The sequence below is a fragment of the Carassius carassius genome, chromosome 3 (genome assembly GCF_963082965.1).
Source record: "Carassius carassius chromosome 3, fCarCar2.1, whole genome shotgun sequence".
Lineage (NCBI taxonomy): Eukaryota > Metazoa > Chordata > Actinopteri > Cypriniformes > Cyprinidae > Carassius > Carassius carassius.
Genome location: NC_081757.1, coordinates 4,053,940 through 4,081,602, shown reverse-complemented (window position 1 = coordinate 4,081,602; position 27,663 = coordinate 4,053,940). Strand labels below are relative to the sequence as shown.

At 37.8% G+C, this 27,663-nt stretch overlaps 3 protein-coding genes across 5 annotated transcripts; 2 read left to right on the top strand and 1 right to left on the bottom strand.

The window, feature by feature from the left end:
- The first annotated feature begins 65 nt into the window (after positions 1-65).
- On the top strand, positions 66-14,148 carry si:dkey-19b23.10 (uncharacterized). 3 transcript variants are annotated; one of them, XM_059521639.1, is made up of 12 exons: positions 66-309; positions 6,142-6,977; positions 7,078-7,199; positions 7,337-7,489; positions 8,095-8,318; positions 9,438-9,589; positions 9,667-9,770; positions 9,892-9,952; positions 10,038-10,126; positions 10,204-10,338; positions 13,348-13,448; positions 13,574-14,148. In XM_059521639.1, exons 2-12 carry the CDS (start codon positions 6,200-6,202, stop codon positions 14,049-14,051), a joined length of 2,397 nt encoding a protein of 798 aa, XP_059377622.1. In that variant the 5' UTR covers positions 66-309; positions 6,142-6,199; the 3' UTR covers positions 14,052-14,148. The 3 variants fall into 3 exon arrangements, with proteins under 3 accessions (XP_059377622.1, XP_059377640.1, XP_059377631.1); XM_059521657.1 differs by lacking the exon at positions 66-309 and adding an exon at positions 5,029-5,390; XM_059521648.1 differs by lacking the exon at positions 66-309 and adding an exon at positions 5,398-5,823.
- A 64-nt stretch (positions 14,149-14,212) lies between these two features.
- Positions 14,213-21,454, bottom strand: LOC132128488 (uncharacterized). The gene is made up of 24 exons (XM_059540180.1): positions 21,298-21,454; positions 21,132-21,214; positions 20,930-21,044; positions 20,119-20,221; positions 19,613-19,753; positions 19,469-19,540; positions 19,226-19,396; positions 19,018-19,114; positions 18,836-18,943; positions 18,282-18,484; positions 18,103-18,187; positions 17,818-18,020; positions 17,172-17,256; positions 16,879-17,087; positions 16,720-16,783; positions 16,416-16,624; positions 15,901-16,006; positions 15,612-15,817; positions 15,374-15,505; positions 15,083-15,238; positions 14,895-14,994; positions 14,681-14,788; positions 14,454-14,603; positions 14,213-14,280 (listed from the first exon to the last, which is right to left on the bottom strand). The coding sequence occupies exons 1-24, from the start codon at positions 21,318-21,320 to the stop codon at positions 14,273-14,275; spliced, it is 2,937 nt and encodes a 978-aa protein (XP_059396163.1). The 5' UTR covers positions 21,321-21,454; the 3' UTR covers positions 14,213-14,272.
- Positions 21,455-24,131: 2,677 nt separating this feature from the next.
- On the top strand, positions 24,132-27,613 carry LOC132116465 (uncharacterized). Its single transcript, XM_059525318.1, has 8 exons — positions 24,132-24,430; positions 24,796-24,867; positions 24,984-25,055; positions 25,279-25,454; positions 25,539-25,596; positions 25,954-26,125; positions 26,721-26,918; positions 27,229-27,613. Exons 1-8 carry the CDS (start codon positions 24,380-24,382, stop codon positions 27,333-27,335), a joined length of 906 nt encoding a protein of 301 aa, XP_059381301.1. The 5' UTR covers positions 24,132-24,379; the 3' UTR covers positions 27,336-27,613.
- The last annotated feature ends 50 nt before the right edge of the window (positions 27,614-27,663 follow it).

Genomic DNA, 27,663 nt, shown 5'->3' with positions numbered 1-27,663 from the left:
GAGAGCTGCCTCTGAGGTCTGAGTTGAAGCAATACAGGTTTTTTTGCTCTCTCTCTCTCTACGGTGTATGATGTTTTTTCTCACTCGTTTCCAGGATCACAATGACAAGGCTTCAAAAGATCAGAGGAACCAAGAGAAGACTGCCGTACCGAAGTTACCATCACTAACGCCTCCACAGATCCTGCATGTCTTTCTCACTGTCTATCTTACCTTACCAGTGCATCCCTCCTTCATTCACTCGTGTATACAGACGTGCACGTAACACGCAGAGTTCAACTGTCCTGCAGGCCTTGACTTCAAAACTGAGAGGTAAGTGACGTCTTACTTTGTTTGTGGACAAGACAACAAAAAAAGGACAGTGAAGTGAGTTAGCGAGTGATAAAACTGTCTAATACATAGTGTTTCACAAGTATATACACATGTGTTTCAGTTCTGCAAACAAAGTTATATAAGACACAGGCATGGCTGCGATGACACTCATCTTGTTTGTTTTTACATCTTGAATGTAAAGCGATGCAGGCGCAGGTCGCTTATTTTTGAAACTCTTAAGACTGTGTATTGCATCAGACTCGTAGACTTGTGCAAAAACCGGTTCATCTAAGCAACATGGATCTACGTGTAGCATAAAAGAACTCATTGATGTTGAGGCCTAGTTTCGGAAAACGACTGGAGTACAGAGGACACATTAGAAACCGAGGTATCTTTTTGACTATAATGTACCTCTTTTTACATTTAATTAATGAACATCTTTTGTTTATGAGATGCATACTACAATAATACTTACATTTTCAATGCTAATTAATGTTCGCTCCATTAGTATCTTGAGACGTCTATGACATTCTTCAGATTGTGAACGACAAAGTCGAATATTGATCATTTTCGGATAATCTGTAGATGAAACGTGTCCCTGCGAGACATTCTCATGAGAAACAGAATTGGATTGCGTACAATCCTGCGAGAAAAAGCAGTTTGAATACTTGTTCTTGGTTCTGCGCTCCAACAACGAAAACTCTAAAATAAGAAAACAAAAGCTTCTATTTCTGGAAATCATAATCAAAAAAATATTTCTAAGGGGTAAGATTTTATTTAAATTTTTAAGCTTTGTGCATAATTTTTGTCTCACCTTTTAAGTGCAATTGTAGTTCCTTGAAGACCTGCGTCAATGATTATGATACTGAAATTCCTGAACAACTAAGTGTGTGCAAGGTTCTTCCCTTTAGCCAAAACAGCCGTCAGTAATGACCTATTTTTGTTGATGGTTGATCATGCAAATTATTAATAACCCAGGCTCCTAATAATGTATTGTCTGATTCTTCTGTATTTTCCGTACTTTTCATCTTTACACAAAAGGGTCTAATAAGCAAACTTTCTCTGATGTGTTTTGCTATTATTGCAAAAAGTATAAGGTCATGTAGAGAAAATTGATTCAGTATTGTTATTTATGAAATTAAACTCACCTGACGGATAACGTCCTACAACCGCCTGAAAATGATCTTGATTCCTGAAAATATATACAATACAAAATTAGCCTCAAAGTTAAGTGATTATATACTATTAGGGTGTAACATGAATCATTCTACTAACAGAACTGCAATAGTTTCTGCATTGTACCTTTAATATTTTTGGATATTTAAATGATGTCTATGCAAGAGTCCTGTGTTTATTCTGTGAGGATGTTGGCATCCACCAAGGACATATTTCCTGTATCCTGATCATTACAGCCAAATTTAGCTTTAATATGCATAAGTAATACTTAAACAGTACAGTGCTAGGTCTTCATTTATTCAGGTATGAGTTTTGGGCTTTTTATAAGGCGCAAAGTTGATTTTAAACCTCAGATCTCCATTATTATGAACTGGGTCAAATTGAATATGACGATGGTCACCAACAAATTAGCTTTTTATATTTCCTTTTACTTTCTTTCTTTTTATAATTATGGAATATGAAAAAGAAAACTTAGAATGGGCTTTATGTAAACTGACTTGATATTTTAAGTAAAACACATGAATCCTATCAGACAAAAGGAATTTGTTAGCTGGTTTAATATATAGTAATTCTAACACTGTTTATATAAAATATAGTATGGTATGTCTTCATGTAGAGATGTTCATATTCATGTTTAGATGCGAGGCTCTGGGAGTCCTTAGAAACAGTTCATTTAACAGTCGTTGCAGTTATTTGATTATAAATATGTTTTATTATTTGACTATGAAAGGCAAGATATTCGATCTAGGTAGCACCTGTTCAATATGAACAAAATCTTTAAAAAAAAAAGCAACAGCAGTAAGTTTGGATTTAATCAGATAAAACAGATAATTACATAAGATTATTTTTGCAAAAAAAAAAATATACATAGTATATACAAATACTTGATATGGCATCAAAATGTACGATTTTATTAAAGCTGTTATAAGGACAGATTGCTTCTGAAGCTTTTGCATTCATGTTTAGCCTTCTGCGATAAATATTTCCAACGTGTTAAAAAACGATAAGACTTTCAGTTAAGAATTAAATGTTAAATCCGCAAATTTTTTATGAAAAAAAAACAAATGAACAAACAGAAAACAATTTGACAATATCGGTGATAAATCTGATAAATAATCATTATATGAATGTGACTGCAGTGATTTAGTGAGACACATAGATGTTGTGCTCTGTCATTTTATATTTTATCATTCTCTCATTTGAAAACCTTTTGAACAAAACCACTCCATTATATATATTCATGTAATCATACAAAAGCACACATTCAAACAGTTGTTTATTTATTATCACTTTTGTGCAACTTCTAATGCTATATTTATCTAATTTGCATATATCATATTTTTATTTATCTTATTTTATATATTTTTTTACAGATCTAATACGGATGAAATTGAATCAAAGATCGTCTTATAGACATAATATAAATACGGCTCAATAGGATAATGCATAACAATGTAACACTGAATAACACTACCCATGATAAAAAATATATATATTTCCATTCAAATACAAAAATATAATAAATCTTAATTGCAGATTTTGCCTCTTTTAACAGACTTCAGGTCAGTTATCCAAAAACCAGCACGTGAAATACCTTTGTGTTTATCATTTGATTTGGGTTCATAAATTTTAGCATTACATTACAGCGATTATAAAATGCCGCCAGCAAAATTTAAACAATTCCAAACCTAAAAATATTATTTAAAAGTCATTATTTAAAATAATATTATATGCTTTCACGACTTCGAAAGGTCACCTTCACAGAGCTGGGAAGTCATGGACTGCCAGACATAAGTATAGAGTTTGAAACTTTACAATAAATAATTTATACAGTTTAAATGAAGAATCTCACATGCTACAAGACCCAATGATACAACAGAATCTACAACAGTAAATGTGCACAAAAGTGAAGTAGATTTTCAAATCTTCATGTATTTCCAGCTATTCTCTTCTTTTCTATGATATCAAATTATGGCCACGTGTAGTCAGTTGAAATTTAGACTACTGAAATTAAGTGGAGGCTTGCTAAACACATTATCCATTTCTGAATTCACTTTGTGTTTTAAAAATGAATTAATTCTCCTAAAATGCATCATGGCTCATTTCACTCTGCATCGGTCATTAGCCAGACTAATAATGGAGAAGCACCTAAATTCATAAGAAACTACAGGTTTGGGGGGACGTAAGTCGTACCTGTAAAAAGCACATTCATTTATTTTGCGCAACCTAAACTTCAGGGTTCATTTAACAAGAGTTTTAGGTTCAGCTTTCATTACTCTCTTACTTCTTCAAATTTTTAACGCATTCTTCTGTGATCTCTCTGCATGCACTTATGAACGTTGTCTCAAAGACAAGATAAACGGTTTGATAGAATGATAGACAGAGATGGGGGGGGAGAAAAGTCCAAACCGCTCTGCTGCTTTCCCCCTCCTCTGTTGTCTTTCACACATATGACAGAAAACTAGAAAACAGCCTCCACACTCCTCTTTCCATCAGTTATATCCTATGTTGTTTTTGTCCCTCCTTAACCCGCTCGCCCCGTTCTCCAGTATTACCTGATCACGAATAGCTTTTAGGTATGTAATATTGATTTAAGAATGAACATTTCATGCAACAAAGCTGGTATTTTAAGTCCTAAATCCCTCCCACTCTCTGTTCTTGAATATAAAAATGTGTACAAAGTAGACTTTTAACGACAAAAGCCAAAAAAGTAGGGCAGTGAGAGTGAAAAATCTACATTTATCTGGTCCACGAATCCATCTTCTCTCGCCATATTGTCTTACACCTTTTATTCTTTCACCCACATTATGCTAATGGTGAGGTTTGTGTAGGTGATTTCTGCAGGTACGTTCATACTGTACTCACCACTGAATTAACATCACCCTCATCAGCCAGACTGCCAAACCTTTAACCTATGTGGGGGCCGTCCTGATTCACGGTCTCTCAAAGGTTTAATGCCTCTGACCGAAATATGACGTACAGAGACAGAGTGGGTGGACCTGTAGTAGACCAGTCATTCAAAATAAAAATGTATGATTATGCTGAACTGCTGTCATTTAATAATTAACAGTTAAAATAATGCAAATAAGCTAGCATGAGAGCAGAAAGAAAAGAGAGGGAAACACTACGTGTGGGTGGAAAAAGGGGTGTATAGACAATGTATGCGGTATGGAAACGATTTTATATTGTGGGTATAGGAGGGATACACTTGCAGAAAAAGAGCGAGAGAGCGGAGGCGGGGTGTACGGAGGTTTCCCTTGTCCACTTCCTGTTCTGTTGTTGTTTCATGGTCAACTTCCCGTCACATGATTTAATTTGAGCAACCACAGATTACACTGGCGTAAACACAGTTTGTCTTTTCGCCCGCATAAACACATGCACAAAAAAAACACACACACTGTATATGCATGCACAAAATCTCAATAAAGCAATCAAGTTAATCAGTTAACACACCACATAACTAACAAAAACACAACTGTTCATACACATACAAATACAAAAAAAAAATACTTGTTCTTATGTTCTTATGACCGACAAACACACACACACACACACACTTGACAGGAAGCTTTGCCTCTCACTCGTCATATACACTTACATGTACACCCACGCCTTACCTGCCAGTTTGACAACTCTTATGTTCTTTACGCACAAGTCACTAACCACAACAGATGTGAATCTCAAGATAACATTCTGAGCCGCAAGCACACTAAGCCCCAAAAGGTCTCATAACCTGCCAACATCATTGAAAACAACATGCTTTCATCCTGCTGCTTTTGTTAATTGTAAAAAGTATTCTAAAGTAAGGTTAGGTTGGAATCAGCCCTTTCTGATCTGCCCTCTGTCTATTCACCATGAGTTAGACCCACACTCGACCAAGAGAAGACGGTGATCTATGGGAGACTGTGAGTATGTAATGTTGGAGAACGGATAAAAATAGACTGAGAAGGAAAAGAGGTTAAGGAGGAGAGCAAGACAGAAGAGGGAGAGAGATATAGAAAGACAGAGATAGAGGGAGATCCGTGACTGCTTCCTCAGGATGTGGTTTTTCGGTTCAGGGTTTTAAGGGAGGGGGTGACTATGACAACTGAAGACTTACCTTTTGATCGGCGGCACCTGTGAAAGAAATATGTGTGAGAACGAGTTTTCACATTTAAGTATGATAATGCGCACAAGCGAGGAAGAGCTAGAAAGAGCGCCTGCTTCCACCCGTGGTTGTATGTTAATTTTGTTAGCTGGAAAGAAGGGTCACACACGGCAAACAACTCGCAGGTCAACATGAACGGATAGCATACGTACAAAAAACAACAGGTTATGGATAAAGAAAGTGAAGCACTGGTGAGTACTAGACAAACGGAGCGAGAAAGAAGGATGAGAAAGAAAGTAAAAAGATAAACAAAAGCCGCAGAACAAAGGCTGTATCTTTCTTTCGATAGCTGTAGCTGACGTTTCTCAGTTGTTTCTTTGCTGAAACGTTTCCGCATTTCTGTATGAATGTTTGTCTTTAAAAGCAACTGTTACAGAGGAAGACAAAGGCAAACCATTCAGTGGTTGGGAAAATGTCTCATTGCATTTGTTTGTGTGGTTTGGCTCACAAACGATCATGAGGTTGAAAAGGTTTTGATGGCTTCTGATTGTCTTTGTGTGTCGTTTCAGTTTTCAGATGCGATGAGCGTCCTTTAACTCGACGGTGCAGCCATTTGCAACAAGCCACATGGCTGACCTTACATCTCCCGAGCCCGAGTCGCTCTCCTTCACTCCCATGTTCCGACACCAGACAGAAGGTCAAAGGTCAAGCCACAACATTTACCAGCAAGGTTCTATAAGTGGGCTCGGCCCGTTTGAGGTCCCTTGTGAAGCCACGGATGGCACAGGGAACGCTCTGAATGGAATAGATCAAACGGGGAACGCTTCTTACTGGGGGAATGCATCCCCTGTGTCCTCTATGGGACAGAACAGGAACAAGGCACAAGCTGGAGTTTATGAGACTGACTGGAGTTCTCACTGCCACCAGCAAGAAGCATTAGAGAGTTTTGAAACAACTGGGCGTCAGCAACAAAAACTGGATTCATTCTCCGAGGCATTTTGCAGTCGTAGCGCCACCCAAATGCCGGGTGGAGGAGAGCAGAGCGGCTTTAACAGCTCCACACCTCAGTCACATGCTCTCTCTTTCCCTTTGGTTCTTAGCCCACCACCAACGCCCCTTCCTGCTCCATCCTTTTCTCCGCCTAAACGACCGCAACACTTCTTGCCCGGCCAGATCTTGAGCCACTCACCGATCCAAACTCAGACGGATGGTTCGCTGCAGTTCTTTCCCTCTTTACCTTCGCCCTCCAGGTTCAATCACCCCATTTGGCTCCAGCTGCAAGCTGACGACAGCGACGGCCTGGACTTAACGCAGCACCTTGCACAAGATTCAAACTCCTCTCTGGTTTATTCAGAGCATGGAGGGCCTCATCTGAAACATATTAACTCCCTGCAGAAAGGCACAGGTAACATAACACTATGTTTTGTGTGTTGGTCTGTCTTGGCGTGCCGTTATTTTTAAACTTCAAGCGTGACTTTTAATAAAACAAGTGCTTTCTTGTTTAGACTGTTCTCTGCAAATGCCCCTCAACCCTGTACTGGCTCAACATCACCATCACCAGGCCTGCGTGCAACAAGAGCTGGGCCATGAGCCCGGGACATCCGAAGATCACACGACATGGTCTCAGGTTTGTCATCGGATTATTAGCCTGGTCAAGCATAATCGACTGATGCATTAATGGCTTTAACATCATAGCAGCCCATTTTAATGCTCTGTATTTTAAGCTGGTTAGGCTAGCATGCAACTTTTTTTTTTTTTTGACAGATGGGGCAATCATCTCATTCGTTTGGACCTTCTCTACACCAGTCTAGTCTCCATGTGCAGGGGTCAGGGTCAGGAGAAGGAACACGATTCGGTTACGGACTGAGTTTCGGTCCTGGGTCCTCAGACAAATCTCAGGTGTCCTTCAGCACACAGGCAAGAGACCATTAATTTACATTTTGTAATTTACAAGACATTTTAGACAAATTAATACTTATTTGATCAATATAATTAATCCTTGCTGAATAAATGATAGTCAAGATATTTATAATGCAAAAAAAAAAATATATATATATATATATATATATATATTTTATTATTTTTTTTTTTTTTTTACGTTCTATTCATCAAATAATCCTGCACAATATTATCATTGCTTCCATGAAAAGAAAAAGAAAAACATTACAACTGTATTAAACATTGATAATAATAGGAACTGTTTCCTTAGAACCAAATAAGAATAATTTCTGAAAAATTCGTTTTATTTAAAATATATTTTAAAAGAAAACTGTTATAAATAAAACTGTAATAATATTGTAAAATATTACTGTTTTTACAGTATTTTCTGATTAAATAAATGCAGTATTGGTGAACATAAGACACTTAATGACCAACCCCAAGCTTTTGAACGGTAGTAATATACAACATGTAAAATATATAATAAAACTTTAACTGTTACAGGTTAAAACCACAAGCCTTTATGCATGGGAGCATTATTTTAAGCAGAATCACTCACATGCAGCTTTATTTGCCTCATGTAGAATGTTCCCAGTTCCGTCTATACTGGAGTTCCTTACAACAGTGTGATCCAGATGAGTAGAGAGTTAATGGAGAACTGGGAAGAAACTGCACCTCACTATAAGCCACCTCCAATGCTGAACCCAACACGCAGTGGAACGGGACTCTTTTGCAACCTACTGTCTTCCCTAGCTGTGGAAAACAGAGCATTGTGGACAGACGAGAGGAAAGATGATGACTCACAAAGGTCAGCATTCAAGTGTTTGTTTTTCTTAGTTTTGGTCGCTCATTGGTGTCACACATGAAGCATTTGTACTATTTGAGCTAATACAACTTATTTTTATTTTGTTAAATTTTTATAAAAAGAGCATGTCTGAAAAGCTAAAAATAAATGCTACTTATTTGGAAACAATAATCTGTCAGAAGAAAAATAATGTACTATTTGTTGTCAATTCTTTTCTTTCTTTATTTGGGGAGCATCTGCTTGGTTGTGTTGAATTATTTTAACCCTGTCATTGTTCACATGGCAGTAAAAAAATAAAAAATAAAAAAAAATTATTTCAATTAAATGAATGTTCTATATTATAGCTTGATTTCATATTTCTAAACTATATTTATGGAATAGTTATGATCCATTTAATACCTGCGCACTTTTTAAGCGTAGACCTGAACATTTTATTTCCAACTTAAACTATCGTAAATCTTGAACTGGGGCCTGTTTCATAAAACAAGTTGACCAAATAAGCTAGGTTTATTTTAGTTAGTCTGACGTATTGTCAGTTGATTTGTTTCAAAATAAGTAAGACTAACTAAAATAAGCCTGGCTTATTTGGTCAACTTGTTTTATAACACAGACCCCTGGAGCACAGACTTAAGTTTGGTATCTTCTCTTCTTAAAGAAGACACATGGCAGATTATTGATGAAGTGAATTGTACAGATTGTACAGAATACAATTTTTAATATGAAATTTATATTTTCAAAATGTGTTTTACTCAAAAACTGCAAGAAAATCAAAGGCATGAATCTAAACAAGTTGTGTTCCAAATTTGAGGTTGATATCACAAATATACAAGGTCACAGTAAGATTTCTTTTTTTGGGTGCAATACCAAACATTTCTACTACAAAAATAAATTGGCTTCCCATTCATTTTCAATAACTGTGAACAATAAAAATGTGACCATTTAACCTTTTCAGATCATGCCCATGATTTTTTTTGTGTGCATGTTCCAAAATCTTTACCAAGTTTCGTACCATTCCAATAAATAAAAAACGATATTTGAAATTTCACCCAGAGGGTTAAGAAGCTAGTGTCAAGCTTTTCTGAAACAGATGATTTCATTAAACTTTGTCAATTTACACCCAAGGTGCATAAATATAGGCCCAGATTTCCAAGCTGAGCTGCCAGATCTGATAATAGGAAGAGAGCATGAGATGTGTCCAGAGGAACCAGTCAGAGAGGAGCTGCTATGGAAACCTTGGGCAGAGTTACAGGAAAATGACACCCTTTTACAGCACGGTAATTATAATTACATTTTTTAATTAACATTAAACCACTTGTTTTTCTTCATTAATGAGTGTGATCTCGAACCTCAGTGGAGAATCTTCTTGACCTGAGTGCCTCCAGTGTTCTACCAGGAGGTGGCGCCAATCTGGAGCTTGCTCTTCATAGCCTGTCTCACTGCCAGGGAAACATTCTAGTGAGGGCAATATTCATTATGAATTCATGCTTGTAAATTTATGATAGTTTGTGATTGCTTTCACAGTTACCTCTTCATAATGTCCTTGGTAATCATGACTCCTTATTTTCCCTGGTAACAGGCAGCGCTGGAGATGCTGTTGTTTAAAAACTCCCCTCCATCAGAAAACTATCACTATTCTGGTAAACATCTCATTTGTCGACAGTCAAAAACGTTTACAGTCAGCATCATATAAATAAGACTAATCCTGTTTCACTTTCCATTTAGGCATGGATATATGGAGTTTGAGTGAACAAAGGCTGTTCCATAAAGCATTTGCAATTTATGGAAAAGATTTCTCCTTTATACACAAAATGGTAATATATTGAATATTTGCAAGTCCAAACCACCAAATGTCAGAGGATCAGCGTATTTACAGTTCTCATACTTTCAGGTGAGAACAAAGCAGGTGTCACAGTGTATTGAATTCTATTACAACTCCAAGAGGCTTTCAGAGAAACAAAACAAGCAGAGGGAAAGAGAAAAGGAAAGTTTGGAGAAAGAGAGAATTGCAGCAGCCATCAATCAGGTAAGACTGACTTAGATTATTGCAGGTATCAGTCTATACAAGCATGAGATATGATCAGGTAAACCCATGAATGGATCTGTAATGGTTCTATAATATTAGCTGATTTTTTATTAATTTAATAGAAAAATTTGAATTATATTCAATTGCTGATTGCAATTAACTGACCTAGTTTGGCCTGCCTTACCTAATAGCACACAAAACAAGCACTGCACATTGAGCACAAATTTAGCTAAACTTTATATTTAATTGTATTTCATTTAAAAAAATAAATCTAATAGATTACACTTGGTTTGAAAAATGTCAGACATTATATAGACAAAGAAAAACAAACAGCCACCTTGTAGAACAAATAAACAAAAATACAGAAAAGAGAAGAAAAAAAACACTACAGAGTTTATTATATAACTAAAAGATTTAAAAAATTTTAAAGCCTTCTTGTTACATGAGTTAAAGACGTCCCAAAGTAATGCTGCAATTCAGCAAGCAAAACATAAAAAAGTGGTTTCTGACCTGAAAACTTACATTTATGTATATACAAATTTAGTACATGTTCAACTCCAAACAAAACATTTTTCCAAGTAAAGAATCCTTAGCAATGTTTTCAGTAACAAATAGGAAAGTCTTTCCACAATAATTTAGAGGCATGGCAAAGCCAAAATAAATGCACAATAGTCTCTGGGTGCTGTTTGCAAAAAGAACAATTTGTATGAATATCTTTTTTTGAATTTCTTTAAGAAGGTATTAACAGGATATACACAATGGATAATCTTATTAGTAATTAGGTATCTATTTGGAATCAGCCCAATTTTCCTCCAGGCAATATCACAAACAAAGGCATTCCAATGAACTCACACATTTGGAATTTGGAATATTATTAAATGTGCAAAGATCTAACATCCTGAGACCACCATTTTCATAAGTATTCAAAACAACAGATTTCTTGGTATAATGTATGCCATTTTTCCATAAGTAATTAAATAACATTTTGTCAATACTTTTGAGAATGTTGTCGTCAAGATGGAGAGACTGAGCAGCATATAATATTCCCTCTCCTTTGCCTAATGATATTCTTCCCCTCAGAGATGTCTCTCTGCAGCCATAAATTAAATGTGACCATGGACCACAAAACCAGTCTTAAATGTCAATTTTTCATCTAAAAATATCATCTGAAAGTTGAATAAATAAGCTTTCCATTGCTATATGGTTTATTAGGATCGGACAATATTTGGCCGAGATACAACTATTTGAATATCTGGAATCTGAGGGTGGGAAAAAAAAAAATATACTGAGAAAATCGCCTTTAAAGTTGTCCAAATGAATTCTTAGCAATGCATATTACCAATCAAAAATTAAGTTTTTATATATTTACGGTAGAAAATTTACAAAATATCTTCATGGAAAATGATCTTTACTTAATATCCTTATGATTTTTGGCATAAAAGAAAATTTGATCATTTTGACCCATACAGTGTTTTTTGTTGTGTTTTTTTTTTTTTGGCTATTGCTTAAGATATACCCCAGCGACTTAAGACTGCTTTTGTGGTCCAGGGTCACATATTTTCTTTGTGTTTTCTCAATAATTGGGGAAAAATTAAATACACATCATTTTGATTTTTACATATAGAGATACCTAAATAAGATATCTTCTCTTAAATTGGAATATTATTAATTGTATAGGGACCCAAGAGGTTCCTCTTAAAAAAAGAAAAAGAAAGAAATTTTTTCGAAGGCAACAGAAAATAAAAGCATGATCCAAGGTGTCAAAGGCCTTGTAGAAGTCTTAAAAAATACCTTTCCTCTCAATTGAAATCAGATTTAAGGATGTCTAAAATTAATCTGATGTTATTAGAAAAGTGACTATTTTTTTTATAAATCCAGATTGAGATTCATTAATTAAATAGCTCAACACATTCCGCAATATTTGGGCAAAACTTTTTTCTATAATCTTGTAATCAGTGTTAAGTAAACACATTTTTAATAAGAAGTGGATCCTTTTTGAGTTTTGGTATCAGAGTAATCACACCCTGTGTCAAGATAGGAGGAAGAGATGTTCTCAGAATACTCTGCACAAACTTCTGCAAGAAATGGAGCTGGAGGGTTCAGAGAAGGCCTTATAAAATTCTGCAGTAATACCGTCATTCCCCAAAGATTTGTTGATTTTAAGATGATTAATAGAATCAATTATTCCTTTAAGGGAAACAGGTTCATCACACCGATTTTTGTCATCTACATCTATGGTATTCAGGTTAACTATTGAGTCTAAAAATGAGGATTTGTGTCATCCTCCTCATACATAGAGGTATATAACAACTTATAGCAAAAATTAGAAATTGTCCATCAGCAATGAAGGAAGTCATGCAATTATAACTGGCATTAGACTTTTCTAACCTGAAGTAGTATGCAGAATTTTGTTTGGCTTGCTCCATCCATCTCCTCCTAGATCACAGCTTTACATTTGTAAATATCATCAAGCCGGTTTTGTAGTTAAGCAAGCAAAGCAGTTTCAACATTTGAGAGATTTTCAGTAGGCCTCTGAGTAACGGCAGCAATCTTAATTATTGCCTCTTCCTCAGCTTTCCTAAGCTTGGCTAGCGCACCTCCATAGTTTCTCATATCAAATAGCAAATTTTAGTAACTCCCAATTATTACTAAAAGAGCATTCCCTTACTGCTTTTTTCTAATAATGGTTAATGATATAGTTAAATTTAAGCTTAACGGTATTATGAGATAATATGTCTACCATGTTTCTGAGTTTTGCTTTGACCAGCAGGTGATGTCAGTCTGTGATATTTTGAGCTATTTTAGAAGATAAAATCATTTTGTGGAATAACCCATTACAAAGGTTTTGGCAGCACATTCCCCCGCTTACCAATTGTATAAAAATATAATGGCCTACAGATTGTGATTTGCTTATTTTCTGAAGGACAACAGTTTTTCTATACTTAAAATGAATTAGTTGTACCCCTTTTTAGCAATCGTTACAAAACATGGCATTTTACTCATCCACAGGTTCCTCCAGCCCCAAAGGTGTTGGTTAACCAAACCAGTATTGACCAACTGATTCATACCCCACCACTTCCCACAAACTTTCCCTGTAAACAGTGTGGCAAGTATGTATTGGCAAATTGTGTTATAGTATCAAGTTTAAAAGGCATGGTCTTTGTTTCTATAGCAAACAAATGCTTTTGACATCGACATCTCTCCTTCCCTTTGACCTTGCAAATTGCCATTTCAGGATGTTTTATAAAATCAAAAGTAGAAATGCTCACATGAAGATCCATCGGCAGCAGCAAGAGGACTGGAGGGGAAAACTACTGCTTCACCCAAACCAGCACCACAACCTTAACCTGGCCAGAGCACTGGCTCATCAAAACCAGCAAATCCTAACCCCTACCCACCATCAGAATCACATCCTGACCCAAAGCTTGATTCAGAACTTGGTCCATTCACAGAACCAGTTGGCTTTTCTTCAAGGAACAAAGACTCAGAGTACATGCCCAACCACTAGTACAAGTTGCATGGCTCCAATCCAGAATCCACAGATAGGACCCAAAGCACCTTCCTTAAAACTCCACACTGGACCTCAGCAGCCTTGGGGCTCCCTGCACAGTGTAGACACAGGAGGCCTGTTCTATAACAGAGGCTCCATGGTAAATGGGCTTCATTTGAGCATACAGGACAGTGTCAGTAAACCATGGGATGATACCCAATAACTGACTTGTACAGTTTAACTCTTGATGACATAAGAAATGAAGACATTACTGCTTTAGTGTTAAGACTCCTCAGATTCAAAAACCCTGTGTAATTTTTTTTTTTTTTTTTTAAAACACACACACACACACACAACACAAACACCGGGAGTACTTGAAAAATAATTTCATGCAGCACAAGACAAATGCTTAAGATGCAAGTTCGTTGAATCTAGAAGGCTCCATTAGGCACTTGTGTGAGGGGAGAGAAAAAAAAAAATTACTTAACTCAACTTGGTTGTACAAGTCTTTAACTTACATAGATGTCAACTTAATTTAAATTGCTCAACTTGTTCAGAGTAAAAAGTACTGTAAAAATATAAGTTGCCATGACTTCTTGTAAACAGATGAAAAATAAAATACCACCTAGTGAACGCTGGGCATATTTGTCTTGGGGCGCACTCAACTGGTCCACTCTTAAATATTCAGTTGGTTTCCTTGCAACAGATCCCTGAAAAGAGGGCTTCATAATGGCTTGTTTGGGCAGTTGCATGGGCTTAAGCATTTGGGGAGGAACTGAAAATAGAAGGCATGAAGATGAGCACTTGCACACCAAGTGGTTCTAAAATGGGTAATTAAGCAGGTTAACTTGCCCTTCACAGGGTTCTTGATTTGTCCAATTCCAGGGGTCTCTGCTCTAAACTTTTGGTCCACAAAAAAGCTTTCAGTGTCATGTACTGGGTAAATGCACCTCATGGTCACTCTGATTAACAAGTCAGAAGATCTTGTAAACCATTTTCAAACCAGCCAAGTCCGTTGCACGGCTTCAGCACTTTCCTTTCTAGGGGTACTCGGACCCTCAATAACATACCTGAATGCAGCATCTCGTGATGACTGGCCTGCTGTCCGTAGAATACAACTCATGAAATACGATCTCATTTTCATAGGTCACATACTGCTGATCAATCTGAGAAGCAAGAAGTTGAGTAAAAGAACTAGTCAGATTTCATGGGGAACAGGAAAAATATATAAAAAATAAACACCACACCCACTACCTGAAATCTAGTCCCACAAGTGTTGAGACCAAAAGAGAAGAGGACTCTGGTCTCATCAGTTTCTTGGGGTCTGCAGCTTTGGTCCAATAGTGTGGTTCTTGCAGGATCAGCAGAAGGTACCACTTTAGTGATGTCGGTCACTATAGTCATCACACCCTCAGAACACACTGCAAAAGATATTGAAAATGTTCACGTATTCGATCAGGCAACTCAAAGCCCACAGAAACCAGCTTTTATGTATAATACACATGCTTTATTACAATGTCACAGATTTGGGGTAAAGTCAATAACGGCCATTACATTACCCAAAAGCTCTGTGGTTTGGAAGAGGCAGCGTTTGGCTGAGGACTGCTCAATTTCCAGGGTTTTAGCATTTCTGAAGATAAGTTTGAAAGTGCCATAGAACTGCTGCAGAGTAATATCCTATAACATAGGGAAACTTCAGGTTAAATTTCAGCCATGGTCACAACTCCATTGAGAATTTTAAAGTGGCTTCTGCAACTGGGCCCTGCTTGTGGTAAAGTTTAACCTCATAGACGTATCCAATGGTAAACAGAGGCACAGCCAATATTAATGTGGTGCTGTCATTGGTCAGGATGTAGCCACGCGCCGATGCCAGCTGTGGGGTCAGGGTGTAAGACCCAATGGCAATGTCCCACAAGTAGTCATACTGCTGATGGTCCTTCTTGAAGCTTATGCCACTTTCAGTACACATGCCATCAAACACTGGAGGTACTGGGGAGACAAAGTTAAAAGACACCCCCCCCCCAATCAAGTGGATTTATCAATAGTATGTCCAGGAGGTTAATGGTTCTTACAGGCTTCAACAACTAAAGCAGACACGGAAGACAAGTGGTAATAGGCCTCCATCTGAGGCCTGATGTTCAAAGTCCATTTAATTTCCAGAGAGTACTCAAAAGCCAGCTGAAACGTACTGGAAGAGAGAGACAAAACTCAGAGATCAAAGACTAACATTTAACACATGGGTCTAATGTTAGGGACACGTGGTCTTACAAGCATGCATCAAGTCCATAGAGCTGAATTTTACAGCTATTCTACAAGTCACATTAAGCTATACAGAATTGGCAATCTTAGCCAGCTTTTTTATAAATTAACCTAAAAGCATTGGTCCAAACTACAGTATACTTCCTAAACCCATGTACACCACCCATGCATCTCAATTGCTTGAGTGGTAACAAAGCCCATGTTAAAAGACCACTGTACTTCAACCTGCTAACATGCATAAAGATAATGTCTCTCTGCAAAACTGCTACTTGTAAGTGCATTACAAATGGTCTTGACCTAGAAAATTGTAAACGAAAGCAAACCTCACCTGCTTTACAACAGATTGGTCATCAAATGGAACCCTAATGATGTACGCAAAGGTATCGTTGCCTTCTGAGACTCTGGAGATGGAGTACCCCATCTGTGCGGCAGTCAATACAGAGATCTCCTGCCCATTCAGCTCAACAGACACCAGTTCCACATCAGAAGGAATATTACCCAGGTAGACCTGGAAGACACTCTCTTCAAGGTTTGTTTCTGGATGAGTCAGTACAGTTAGGAGTAAATCATCACCCAAAGAGAATGTGATATGCCCAAACATTATATTAGTTCTAACACAGTTAACTGAAAAAGAGGGATTGGCGGAGAAGCCATCTGCTTGACCACATTAGGCTTGGTCAACACACCCTGATGGTTCTGAAGAGTTAACATGCAATTCATAAATCTCCTAGTCCACTTTAGGATGCTTTAAACAAAATTGCAGGATCATGCATGGAGAAAATGGATCATACCTTTCGTATTCCTCCCTCAGCAACAGAGGGGAACCTATTTGCTACAGTCTCTTTACCAACAGTTACAGAGTAGCCACGGTCTGTCGCAGCCCATTCACCCACAACCCCACCACTAACTCCCATGCCCATGTACTCTCCCCTCAACTCAGAGGGTCCAACAACCAGAGGAGTCCTTTCTGCAGGGCTCCTCCAGGTTCCTGAAGGTGATTCTAGAGGAGTTAGTACAGTTTAAGGAAGCCATCAACCATAGAGAAGCAGCGATATGCCAAAACATGATATTTATTCTAACTCACGGTTAACTGAAAGGGGAGGGCGAGGAACTGGTGGAGTAGCCATCTGCCGGACCACAATAGGCTTGGTCACCACACCCTGCTGGTTCTGAAGAGTTAACATGCAATTCATAATCTCCTAATCCATTTTAGGATGCTTTGCTGCTGAGGGAGGAATACGAAAGGTATGATCCTGGAATTTGTTCAGAGGGGATACTACTCACTAGTTGCTTTACCAACTGTCATAGAGTAGCCTCGGTCTGTCGCAGCTCGTTCATCCACAACCCCACCACTAACTCCCATGCACGCTTTCCTCAACTTAGAGGGTCCAACAGCCAGAGGAGTCCTTTCTGCAGGGGTCCTCCAATGAAGTCTGGAGCCATCAAGAGAGCCGTCATCTGGAAGAATCAGTGTAAACTGAAGGTTATTCTAGATGAGTGCGTACAGTTGAAGTAAGCCATCACCCAAAGAGAAGCAGCAATATGCCCAAACATGATTTAATTTTAACTCACGGTTAACTGAAAGGGGAGGACGAGGAACTGGTGGAGTAGCCATCTGCCGGACCACATTAGGCTTGGTCAACACACCCTGATGGTCCTAAAGTGTTGACAATTCATAGTATCCTAATCCACTTAATTTAGGATGTGTTAAACAAGTTCGGGGATCATACCTTTCTTATTCCTCCCTCAGCAGCAGAGGGGATACTACTCCCTACAGTTGCTTTACCAACTGTTACAGAGTAGCCACGGTCTGTCGCAGCCCATTCACCCACAACCCCACCACTAACTCCCATGCACTCTCCCCTCAACTCAGAGGTTCCAACAGCCAGTGGAGTCCTTTCTGCAGAGGTCCTCCAGGTTCCTGAAGGCGATTCTGGACAAGTACAGTTAAAGTAAACAGTCACCCAAAGATAAGCAACAGCAATATGCCCACTTTGATATTCCTTCAAACTCACGGTTAACTGAAAGGGGAGGACGAGAAACTGGTGAATTGGCCATCTGCCGGACCACATTAGGCTTGGTCACCACACCCTGCTGGTTCTGAAGAGTTAACATGCAATTCATAATCTCCTAGTCCACTTTAGGATGCTTTAAACAAAATTGCAGGATCATGCATGGAGAAAATGGATCATACCTTTCGTATTCCTCCCTCAGCAACAGAGGGGAACCCATTTGCTACGGTCTCTTTACCAACTGTTACAGAGTAGCCACGGTCTGTCACAGCCCATTCACCCACAACCCCACCACTAACGCCCATGCACTCTCCCCTCAACTCAAAGGGGCCAACAACCAGAGGAGTCCTTTCTGCAGGGCTCCTCCAGGTTCCTGAAGGTGATTCTAGAAGAGTTAGTACAGTTGAAGGAAGCCATCAACCATAGAGAAGCTGCGATATGCCCAAACATGATATTTATTCTAACTCACGGTTAACTGAAAGGGGAGGGCGAGGAACTGGTGGAGTAGCCATCTACCGGACCACATTAGGCTTGGTCAACACACCCTGATGGTTCTGAAGAGTTAACATGCAATTCATTATCTAATCAACTTTAAACAAATTACAGGCTCATGCATGGAGAAAACCATTCCTCCCTCAGCAACAGAAGGGAACCTATTTGCTACGCTCCCTTTACCAACTGTTACAGAGTAGCCTCGGTCGGTCATAGCCCATTCATTCGCAACCCCACCACTAACTCCCATGCCCATGTACTCCGCCCCTCAACTCAGAGGGTCCAACAGCCAGAGGAGTCCTTTCTGCAGGGGTCCTCCAGTGAAGTCTGGAATCATCAGAAGAGCCTTTAACTGAAAATATGTAAACATGGTTCCTGAAGGGGACTCTTGCAACTGAGTTGGTAACAGATGGGAAGAATTCCTACCCAGCGAACAGGTAGCAACCAGGTCCACCATGACCACCATCCAGTTCTGTCTGAAAAAGACTGTGGCTTGGATCACTTCAACTGCTGCACCATTGACCTGAAACAAGTTTGATGTAGCAATTGAGAAGGCAGTCCTAAATGTGTAAACATTTAACATCAGGCCACATGCCCCCATTCAGAGTCAGTTAGATGACATTAACCACCATACCATTTTAACAGAAGCATGGACTTGTCCAAAGGTTGTTCGAAATACAAGTCTGCCAGGTGTGACCATTATGATGTAGCCCAGAGTAGCAGCATCCTCAACCGACATTACCTCAGGCTGCTGGCCCTCTTTTTGTAGCATCACCTGCCAGGCCTCAACAGCTGAACTTTGGGCCTGTTAGGAAAAAAATATAAAGTTCTGAAGACCACAATTTACATGAACCCTTAACAAGAACTAGCTGCTTACCAAAGCTAAAGCTGCAGAGAAGTCTTTAATAGTGCCAGCTGCAGGACAAGGTAGATCAGTTCTCACAAACACCTGTTGGAGAAGAGGGAAAAACTTCAAACAAAAGCAGGGCAAACGCCATATGAAAAAGTTAATTCTTTGTACCTCCATGTAGTTCGCCTCACAAGTAACCACCCTCGGAGAGAAAGGAGGAACAGAGCAAGTCTTGGAGACATTGAAAAATGACTCTTTCCCGCTCTCATCAATAGTGAACACCCCAAACATGAAGGTGAAGACCTCATCATTCTGAGGAAACAATTTGGGGTCATGAAGATTTGTGAAAAAAAAAAAAAAAAAAAAACACATTTTAGAACACTTTGCATTCCGGTAACAAAACTGAAGAGTTCAGCTTATCACAATCCTTAAGCATTCATACATGCCGATCAGGTGCACAACTAACATCTCAATTCTGAACACGGTCATGATGCTTTGTGTAAAGGGACACATTTTGTAATTTAACAGTTAAAGTCCACTTCTATAAAACGGAAGTACTACATCTGTTAAACAAAGCAAATTTCAAAGCGGTTATAGAAATGCTTAAAATATGCATTCATTTGAACACGTAACAAGACCAAAATGGGTTTTTGAACTTTCCATTTTGGATTCTGTACCTGATTTCCTGTGTGACAGGAGAAGTATGATGCTCTGAGATCAACATGACCCAGCAAAGGCTGGACAGAGTAAGTGTAACCACACTGAGCCCCATAGCGCTCCTGCATCTAAGACCAAAGAGGAGAGAACCTAGTCATGGCCAGAAGTTTTGGGCGTGACAAATTTTCGGTTCTGTAAAGTTTGCTGCATAAGCAGTTGTGGGGTTCATTCACATTTATAGATTGAGTGATCAAAAGCACTTTAAGTTTCTAAGAGTCACAAAAAAAAGCTAACATGGACCATACAATTCAGCATGTGAAAGTGTGAATGACTACTAAACCTGTTAAAATCACCTTCATACCAAGTAGATTGTAAGCAGACCGATTGCTATAAAAAGGAGGGAAGTGCTTCCAATCACTGTATCTGTTAGTAATGTTACCTTCAAAGAAACATGCAGGTAATCATTGTCAAGAACCAAGGCAAGAATGGATCGTCACTAGTCAGAAGCTAATATCCAGCATGCCGGAGCTAATCGCAGAGGTTATGAACAAAGGTCAACACTATCAACTTGGTCAAATATCAACTTAGTTTGGAAATAAAAGCCTTAAACATATGCATTGTTTTTTTAGCATAACATGGGAAAATTCTACAGATACTCAAGCAGCAAACTTCACAAAACAATGTCACTGCTAAAACATTTGGCCATGACTGTAGGAAAAAAAAATTCTATCTATCTATCTATCTATCTATCTATCTATCTATCTAGAGAGAGAGAGAGAGAGAGAGAGAGAGAGAGAGAGAGAGAGAGAGAGAGAGAGAGAGAGAGAGAGAGAGAGAGAAAAACCACACAACGCACCAATGGCCTCAAAACGCGGCCCACTGCCAGAAGGTGGTATGTCTACCGACACAACCAGGGATTGGGCCTTGCATTCGACCACAGTGGGAGCTATGAGCAAAAAAAAAAAAAAAAAAAAAAGTGCAGTTTGAAAAAAATAGTACATACAACAAAATTCACCTTTCTGCAAACTCTTACCTTGTGGTAGTCTGGAGGACTGCTGCAGTGCATTTTTAGAGCCACGCAGTGCACAAGCTACTGCACACAGGAGAAAAAGCCCTCTAATGAGGAAAAAAACAAACCCAATTTACTAATGGATTCAAGTTACATACACACAAAAAAGAGTGTCTTTGAAAACAATTACCCTGAAACAAATCCAAAAGCCATAGTCACTGATTAACGAAGTCTCTGTAGTACGGTTGCCTCAACCACTACCAAACCTACATTAGCACTAAAACAATATCCTGAGCTATGCGGCTAAGAGTAACATTTTCTGACTGACGGCTATATTTATAATGTGTAATGTTGATTGACTTGTTAGCAGTTGGATGTTTTGATTGGTTACTTTAACAGCAGATACTCTTATTAGGACAAACCTATGTCATAACTCATTGGATGCAATCACTGTTTTTTTTCCAGACTTTCCTAGTTAGCTGGAGGCCACGCCCATTATCCAAAGCTGAAATAATGGCCAATTATTGAAAATTGAAAAAAAAAAAAAAAACGATTAGATTTATGACAACGACAACAACAACAATAATTATAATAATAATAAAAGGAATATGAGCATGTTGTGATTTCGGCCATTTAATATGCTGATAATTTTTGGCTTATATAAAATACACTGTAGAAACCATGAATAAAGTCAGCGTGAAACAAGTAAAGGAACAGCAATGTTAAGGTGTATTTTAAGTGTACTAGCCATTCTGTCTGGATCAAAGTGTTGCACTTTAAAAATAGCTTCATACATACATAAACTACTTTTTTCTAATCATTAATTTCTTTCAGTCTTCAAGTTATTCACTCATTTTAGCCATTAATTTTTATTTCTTAATTTAATATATAACCTCTTCAGCTGTACAACAAATCATTCATTCTGAATTAATTTAATAAATCTTACCAAAGGATTATTGAACCAATGTAATGGTGTATCTGTCCACAAGGTGGGAGCAAAGATACATAAAACTGTGCCAGGAAAACATTTGCGTTAACGTCAACTGCTGAAATTACAGAATTTGACCATCCTAAAAGAAATACAGAGAGAGTATCAAATAAATGATGTATCAGGCATTTACAGATGGAGACATGATACCAATAAATAAAGCTTAATAGATGCCTTGCCTGTACATGCTGTCATAATTACTTGCAGTATATTCACAGAAACACTATAACATTTTTATTTATTGCCATTGACTTGAGAGTAAAAAGACATAACGAAATATCACAATAACAAAACTGAACCATATAAAAATGAAACTGTAATTGAATTTGCATTACATCAAGGCCTGAGGATGTGTGACTGTCACATCATCATGACATGACATTCCCAGCGTGACAGACCAGCTCTGTGTGATCATTCAGTTATTTCTCTTTTTTTTTCCCCTCCCACAAAGGGGAATAACAGAAATCACTAAGACAAGTCTAACGTGATAAAACAATAAGGGGGTTTTAAGTGAGTTTCTATTCTTTATTTATGAAAATGATAAAAGAAAACTATGAGCTATATATATATATATATATCTATGACCAGTTCTATTCTATTCCAGTTCAAATGGACTACAACACTGTCTTTTCAAAAAAGGGGTGCTGCCATCAAGTCTTTTCCTCCCATTTGAGTCTTATTCTGCACTCACAACATGGCCTTCAGCACCCATTCACATATCAGCATCCAAAAGATGAGAGGTGAAAAGGAAACAGAATAAAGGGAGAGAGAGAAATCAAATAAAATGAATTGGGCTAATGAATGGGTTTATTTCAGGGGGACATTTAAAGGGTTTGTTTGAATGTAAAAGTACAATGAGTGAATGAAACAAGCTTTTCAGTGTAATTGAATGGTAAACACATTGTACGTTGATTCTCACATTGAATAATACATAATGCTAATGCTAATAGCACATAATGCTGTCAGCTTAACTTTCAGACAGGAAGTGAGGTCAGTTTAGGAATGTAAACCTTCCAATAACATACCACTTAAATGAACAGAGGTAACATTACGCAACTGAGTAATTTCATTTTTTTATATTTCATATTTGAAATAGTTTTTAATATTTAAATAATTTTAATAGTCACAAACTAGAAGTAGCATTTAGGAATGATGGTCCCCTTGTAAGAAAGAGGAAGAAACTATCACAAACTATAATCAGAAACAGTGATCTCATATTATACTTCTTTTTTATATTCTGAGAAGTGACTAAAAGTGAAACTGTGACAGCAGTGCGTTGGTAGAGCATTTGGTTTTACAGCAGAACAATTAATAAGATGACTGATTAAAACAGAAAGCACATAATGTGTTCTGGCCCAGAGTGTTTTTGCAGCCAGTAGACGATACACATTCCACTGAATCTCTTCTGGCTGTATTGTATGACTGCTATTGTGTTCACTTCCTGTTGTAGGCAACAGGGTGTCGTGACATCATTTTGCTTGATATATGCAGTGAGTCATTTCTCTTTCTACTGCTGATTTCTAGTCAACACAGAATTCACCAGCTACAGATTGTGTCCTTTTTGTGAACCTGAATTTTACCCCCACCATCTAAACCCCAGCCTATAACCCTTCTAAGACATGCAAACCACAGTTTCATTGGCATTAATACTGCACAATGTCTTCATTTAATCTGTTAACTTAGGTTAACAATAAGCGATGATCTGGCACTGTGGCTAAATGCAAATAATAACCTTGTTGCTTTATTACAGTTCCTTACAACATCGCTATTATATTTAGCTACATAGACACTGAATAATTCTTAACTGAATAACTACAAAATGGCAGTGCGTAATTTGGCTAAAAAATCATATGACTATAAATTCCAGATATTTTCTGTTGGGCACAGATATTTTTTGGTTGGTCATAAATTGATTCGATTTGATTCCTCAAATTGATCCTGTGATTTTATTTTAAATGTCACTCACCAAAAATACACCAAAGTATTATACATACACACAGGTGATGTGATATTTTTTCGTTTTTCTTTAAGAGCACCACACGCAGATGATCCCTTGTGCGCGACAGAAGCATCATCTGCACAATGATCAGCGCGAGATCAAATACCCAATGAGACCTAAAATCAGGAATACCTAAAACCGTGGAGGAAAAACAGTAGGATGAGAGACTATTGCATGAATGATTAATTTACCAAAAAAGTGATCAAATGCATTGCAGAGGGAAGACAAAGAAGTGCATGTGCAAATAGGCGTGACAGTGTGCTTGCATTGATTTGCTCAATGTAAATGCATCTCATTTACAGCAAAATCAGTGTTCGTGTAAACATGAGTTCTGGTGTAAGTATATGAAAATATATTTTCACTGCATGCTTATTTATGCGCTTATGTTTAGGTCTCTAGTTATTTTTGTAACAAATCGGTTGATTTTGTTTGACAGCCATGCTGCAGGGGTCGTATCACTATGATGTGTTCGGTGAAGACACTATCATATTAAATGCAAAGGGTTTTATTTTCTCAATCCATCGCACGCAATGACAGGATTGGCTGCCGTTGCCTATTAACGAAGCTACGAGCACTTAGTGGATGTGGGCTTCATCAAATCTTGTTCATTCACCATTAAAAGCCATTTGTTGTTATATAAGTGTGTATTTTGTACGTTATAAGAACAACTCATTATAGAAACTGTTTTGCCTCTGTGATAGATGCAGGAACATGAACAAAGCGCGAGACTAAAGCACTTCCTGTCGGAGCTCGCAATACTGGGTTCTTTACAGGTGGGCTTTTCCTAAAGCAATAGTATTTACAGTTTTATATTTAATTAAAACTGCACGACGTTTTGAGGTAATTAAAACGTGTTTAGTTTTTTGCTGTCGTTTATGTCTGTCTGTAGGGCTTCCGATATTTTCAGCCCTGGCTAAGAGGGAGAGAGGAACTTCTGCTGACTGTGGTCAATGATGACTTGGTGGGGGTCTTTATTGTTTCTCTGTCACTTTTTATTTTAGCTTTTTTATTTTTGCATTAAAAATGTGTTTGAGAAGATGTTTGGAGTCATAAAGTGAAGCTTCAAACATCTTTAAACAGAAAATTTTATTTTTTGGAAACTTTAAATATAGCTCATCTGAAGCTCAAGAGCTGCTGCATCAGTGACAGTTGTATCTTATGGAAACATGACTCTTTTCTCACAGAGATGGTGTTCTCCGGGGTTCCCTGTGTCTGTGGCCTCCACCTTTACCAGCTCAACTTGCAGTAGTAGTTACAGTCTGGACAGCGACTATGCAAGCTCGCCTTTAGCAGGAGAAGGACGACTTCCACAATACAAACCACAGACACCAGACGCCACACAGACACAAACTCCCAGCAGGTGGAAGAAAAATATCCTTGGACTGTAGCGATTATAAACCAAGTGCTGTATTGTCAATCAATTATTTGAATTACTCACTCACAGGAATGTTGATTCTCATCTTCTCCCAGCTTCACCCAGTGAGAGAGAGATCGCTGTTCCTGTGAGTATCATTGCCAATGTCAAATTCACATATTAGGAACATTACTAATCTTAAAATACACTGGCGATTCGTTTAGGTTTGAAAAAATAATCACTACCCTTCAAAAGTTTAGGGTCTATAAGCTTTATGTTTTTGAAAGAAATTTCTTATGCTCAACAAGGCTGCATTTATTTGATCAAAAATACAGTAAAAACAGTAATATTATGAAATATTATTACAATTTGTTATTGTAATATATTTTAACAGTAGTGTACATATCAATCAAAGAGATGAAATATTAAATACAATTAATATGCACAATTTCTGATTGTATTGAAGTGGTCAAGGCTCTGAAAATATATTTTTTTTACATTGCAGGAAATGAACTGCACCCTGTTCCTGTTAGCCGGCTATGTCAAGTATGGGCAACCTTATGTCTGGATTCGATCCAATCATGAGCGCCTAGTAAACGTCGGAGGAACTGATACCCTAGTCAAAGATACACCAATGAAGCTGAAGTCCATCACTGACTGGGCTTCAACATCTCAAGGTTTTAACATCCTTAAACATCTTTATTTCACCATCTTCAACTTTTATTGGCCATATTTTCACAATTGTATTATATACAATATTTCTTCATGTTCCTGGTTCAAAGTTTGGAAACTTAAAAAAAAATTTTTAACCAAGTTAAAGATTTTGTAGTATGACTATATTTTATTTAATGCCATGTCAACATCTTAGGCTATTTACATGGCAAAAACAATTCAAAAGAAACAAGTATAACAAGTTATATTACACAAGATTTTTACATAAACATATGATCAAACTTCTAAACCTTTTTCTGGCAAAATTATGTTAAATAACTCTTTAAGTGAGTCAACTTCATTAAGGACTTTTCTACATGCATTAAAAGCTGGACCATCCAATAAAATATGTTTGACAGAAAGGGGAATCTTGCGAAACATGATAAATAGTATGTATAAATACACATACAACTTACTTTAGTGGTTGTATATCCATATATTGTTGTGTTACCATAATGCATATCAACCCCCAAGTCCACCTGAAGGATACAAATCAAACATCTCTAATTCTCATTTTACAAGGGTCTTACGTAACACACAAACCTTTCATGTGCCCTGTAGGAGCTCATATATGGGATGTAGTGAATGAGTTGGTGGGACTGTGCACCATGCCGCCTCCCGACAATCCCTTCTCTTTGGACATGCACTACCTCCAAACCCTGTCCCTCCCAGAGCGCTTCCTGGTCACTGGGGCCCTCCTGAATTTCCTGGAGATGATTATGGTTCAGGGAAGCCGAAAGGAACCATTCTATGATCTGGGTGAGCACAGAGCTCGAGTTACTTTGAAAGATAGGAGTCCGGGAAATCTAGGATCCAAATATTTGGAACGTTCTTTTGTCATTGTGCTCCTACGATAAGGGGTGTGAGCAAGAAAAACAATACAAAAATCTAAACATAGCAAAGTCCTGAGCCTGCTTCGTACATCGTGTGTCTGTTGCATATATTAATTTTGCTGAACCACTTATTTTTCTGCATAGAGACAGAGCGGTTAGTGGTTTGTGTGAAACAGGCCTTTGGCTAGATTTGACCATCTTCCACTAATACACATTTCCTCTACCTTATTTCTTAGTTGTGGAAGAGTTGAATCCGCTGAGACGACTTCATTTCCAAAGCCTCTCTGAGGTCCAAAGGTTTCAAGGCAGCGACAGGACTCCAAGTCCTTTATTCACCAAATGAAACGGATACTTTAAAGAAATCCAAGGGTTCACCATTTTTACTATTTGGCCTAGAGCCCTTAGAATAAAAAAAAATCACAATCTGAACCATGAACTAACATGTTTTGTTATTTATTTATTTTTTGATATAAAATACCATTAATTTATGTACAAACAGAGGTTTGATAATGCCAGCTTTAGCCCCGTGACTGTAAGCTTCTAAATGTCAGCCATGGCATGTTTTTGTGAACCACGTATGTTTTTGAAAAGTTACTAAATCAGACGAGACTATTTTAATCCCTGCCATTAAAAGATTTGCACCCCATGACTTACACGGAAACTGCTCACTC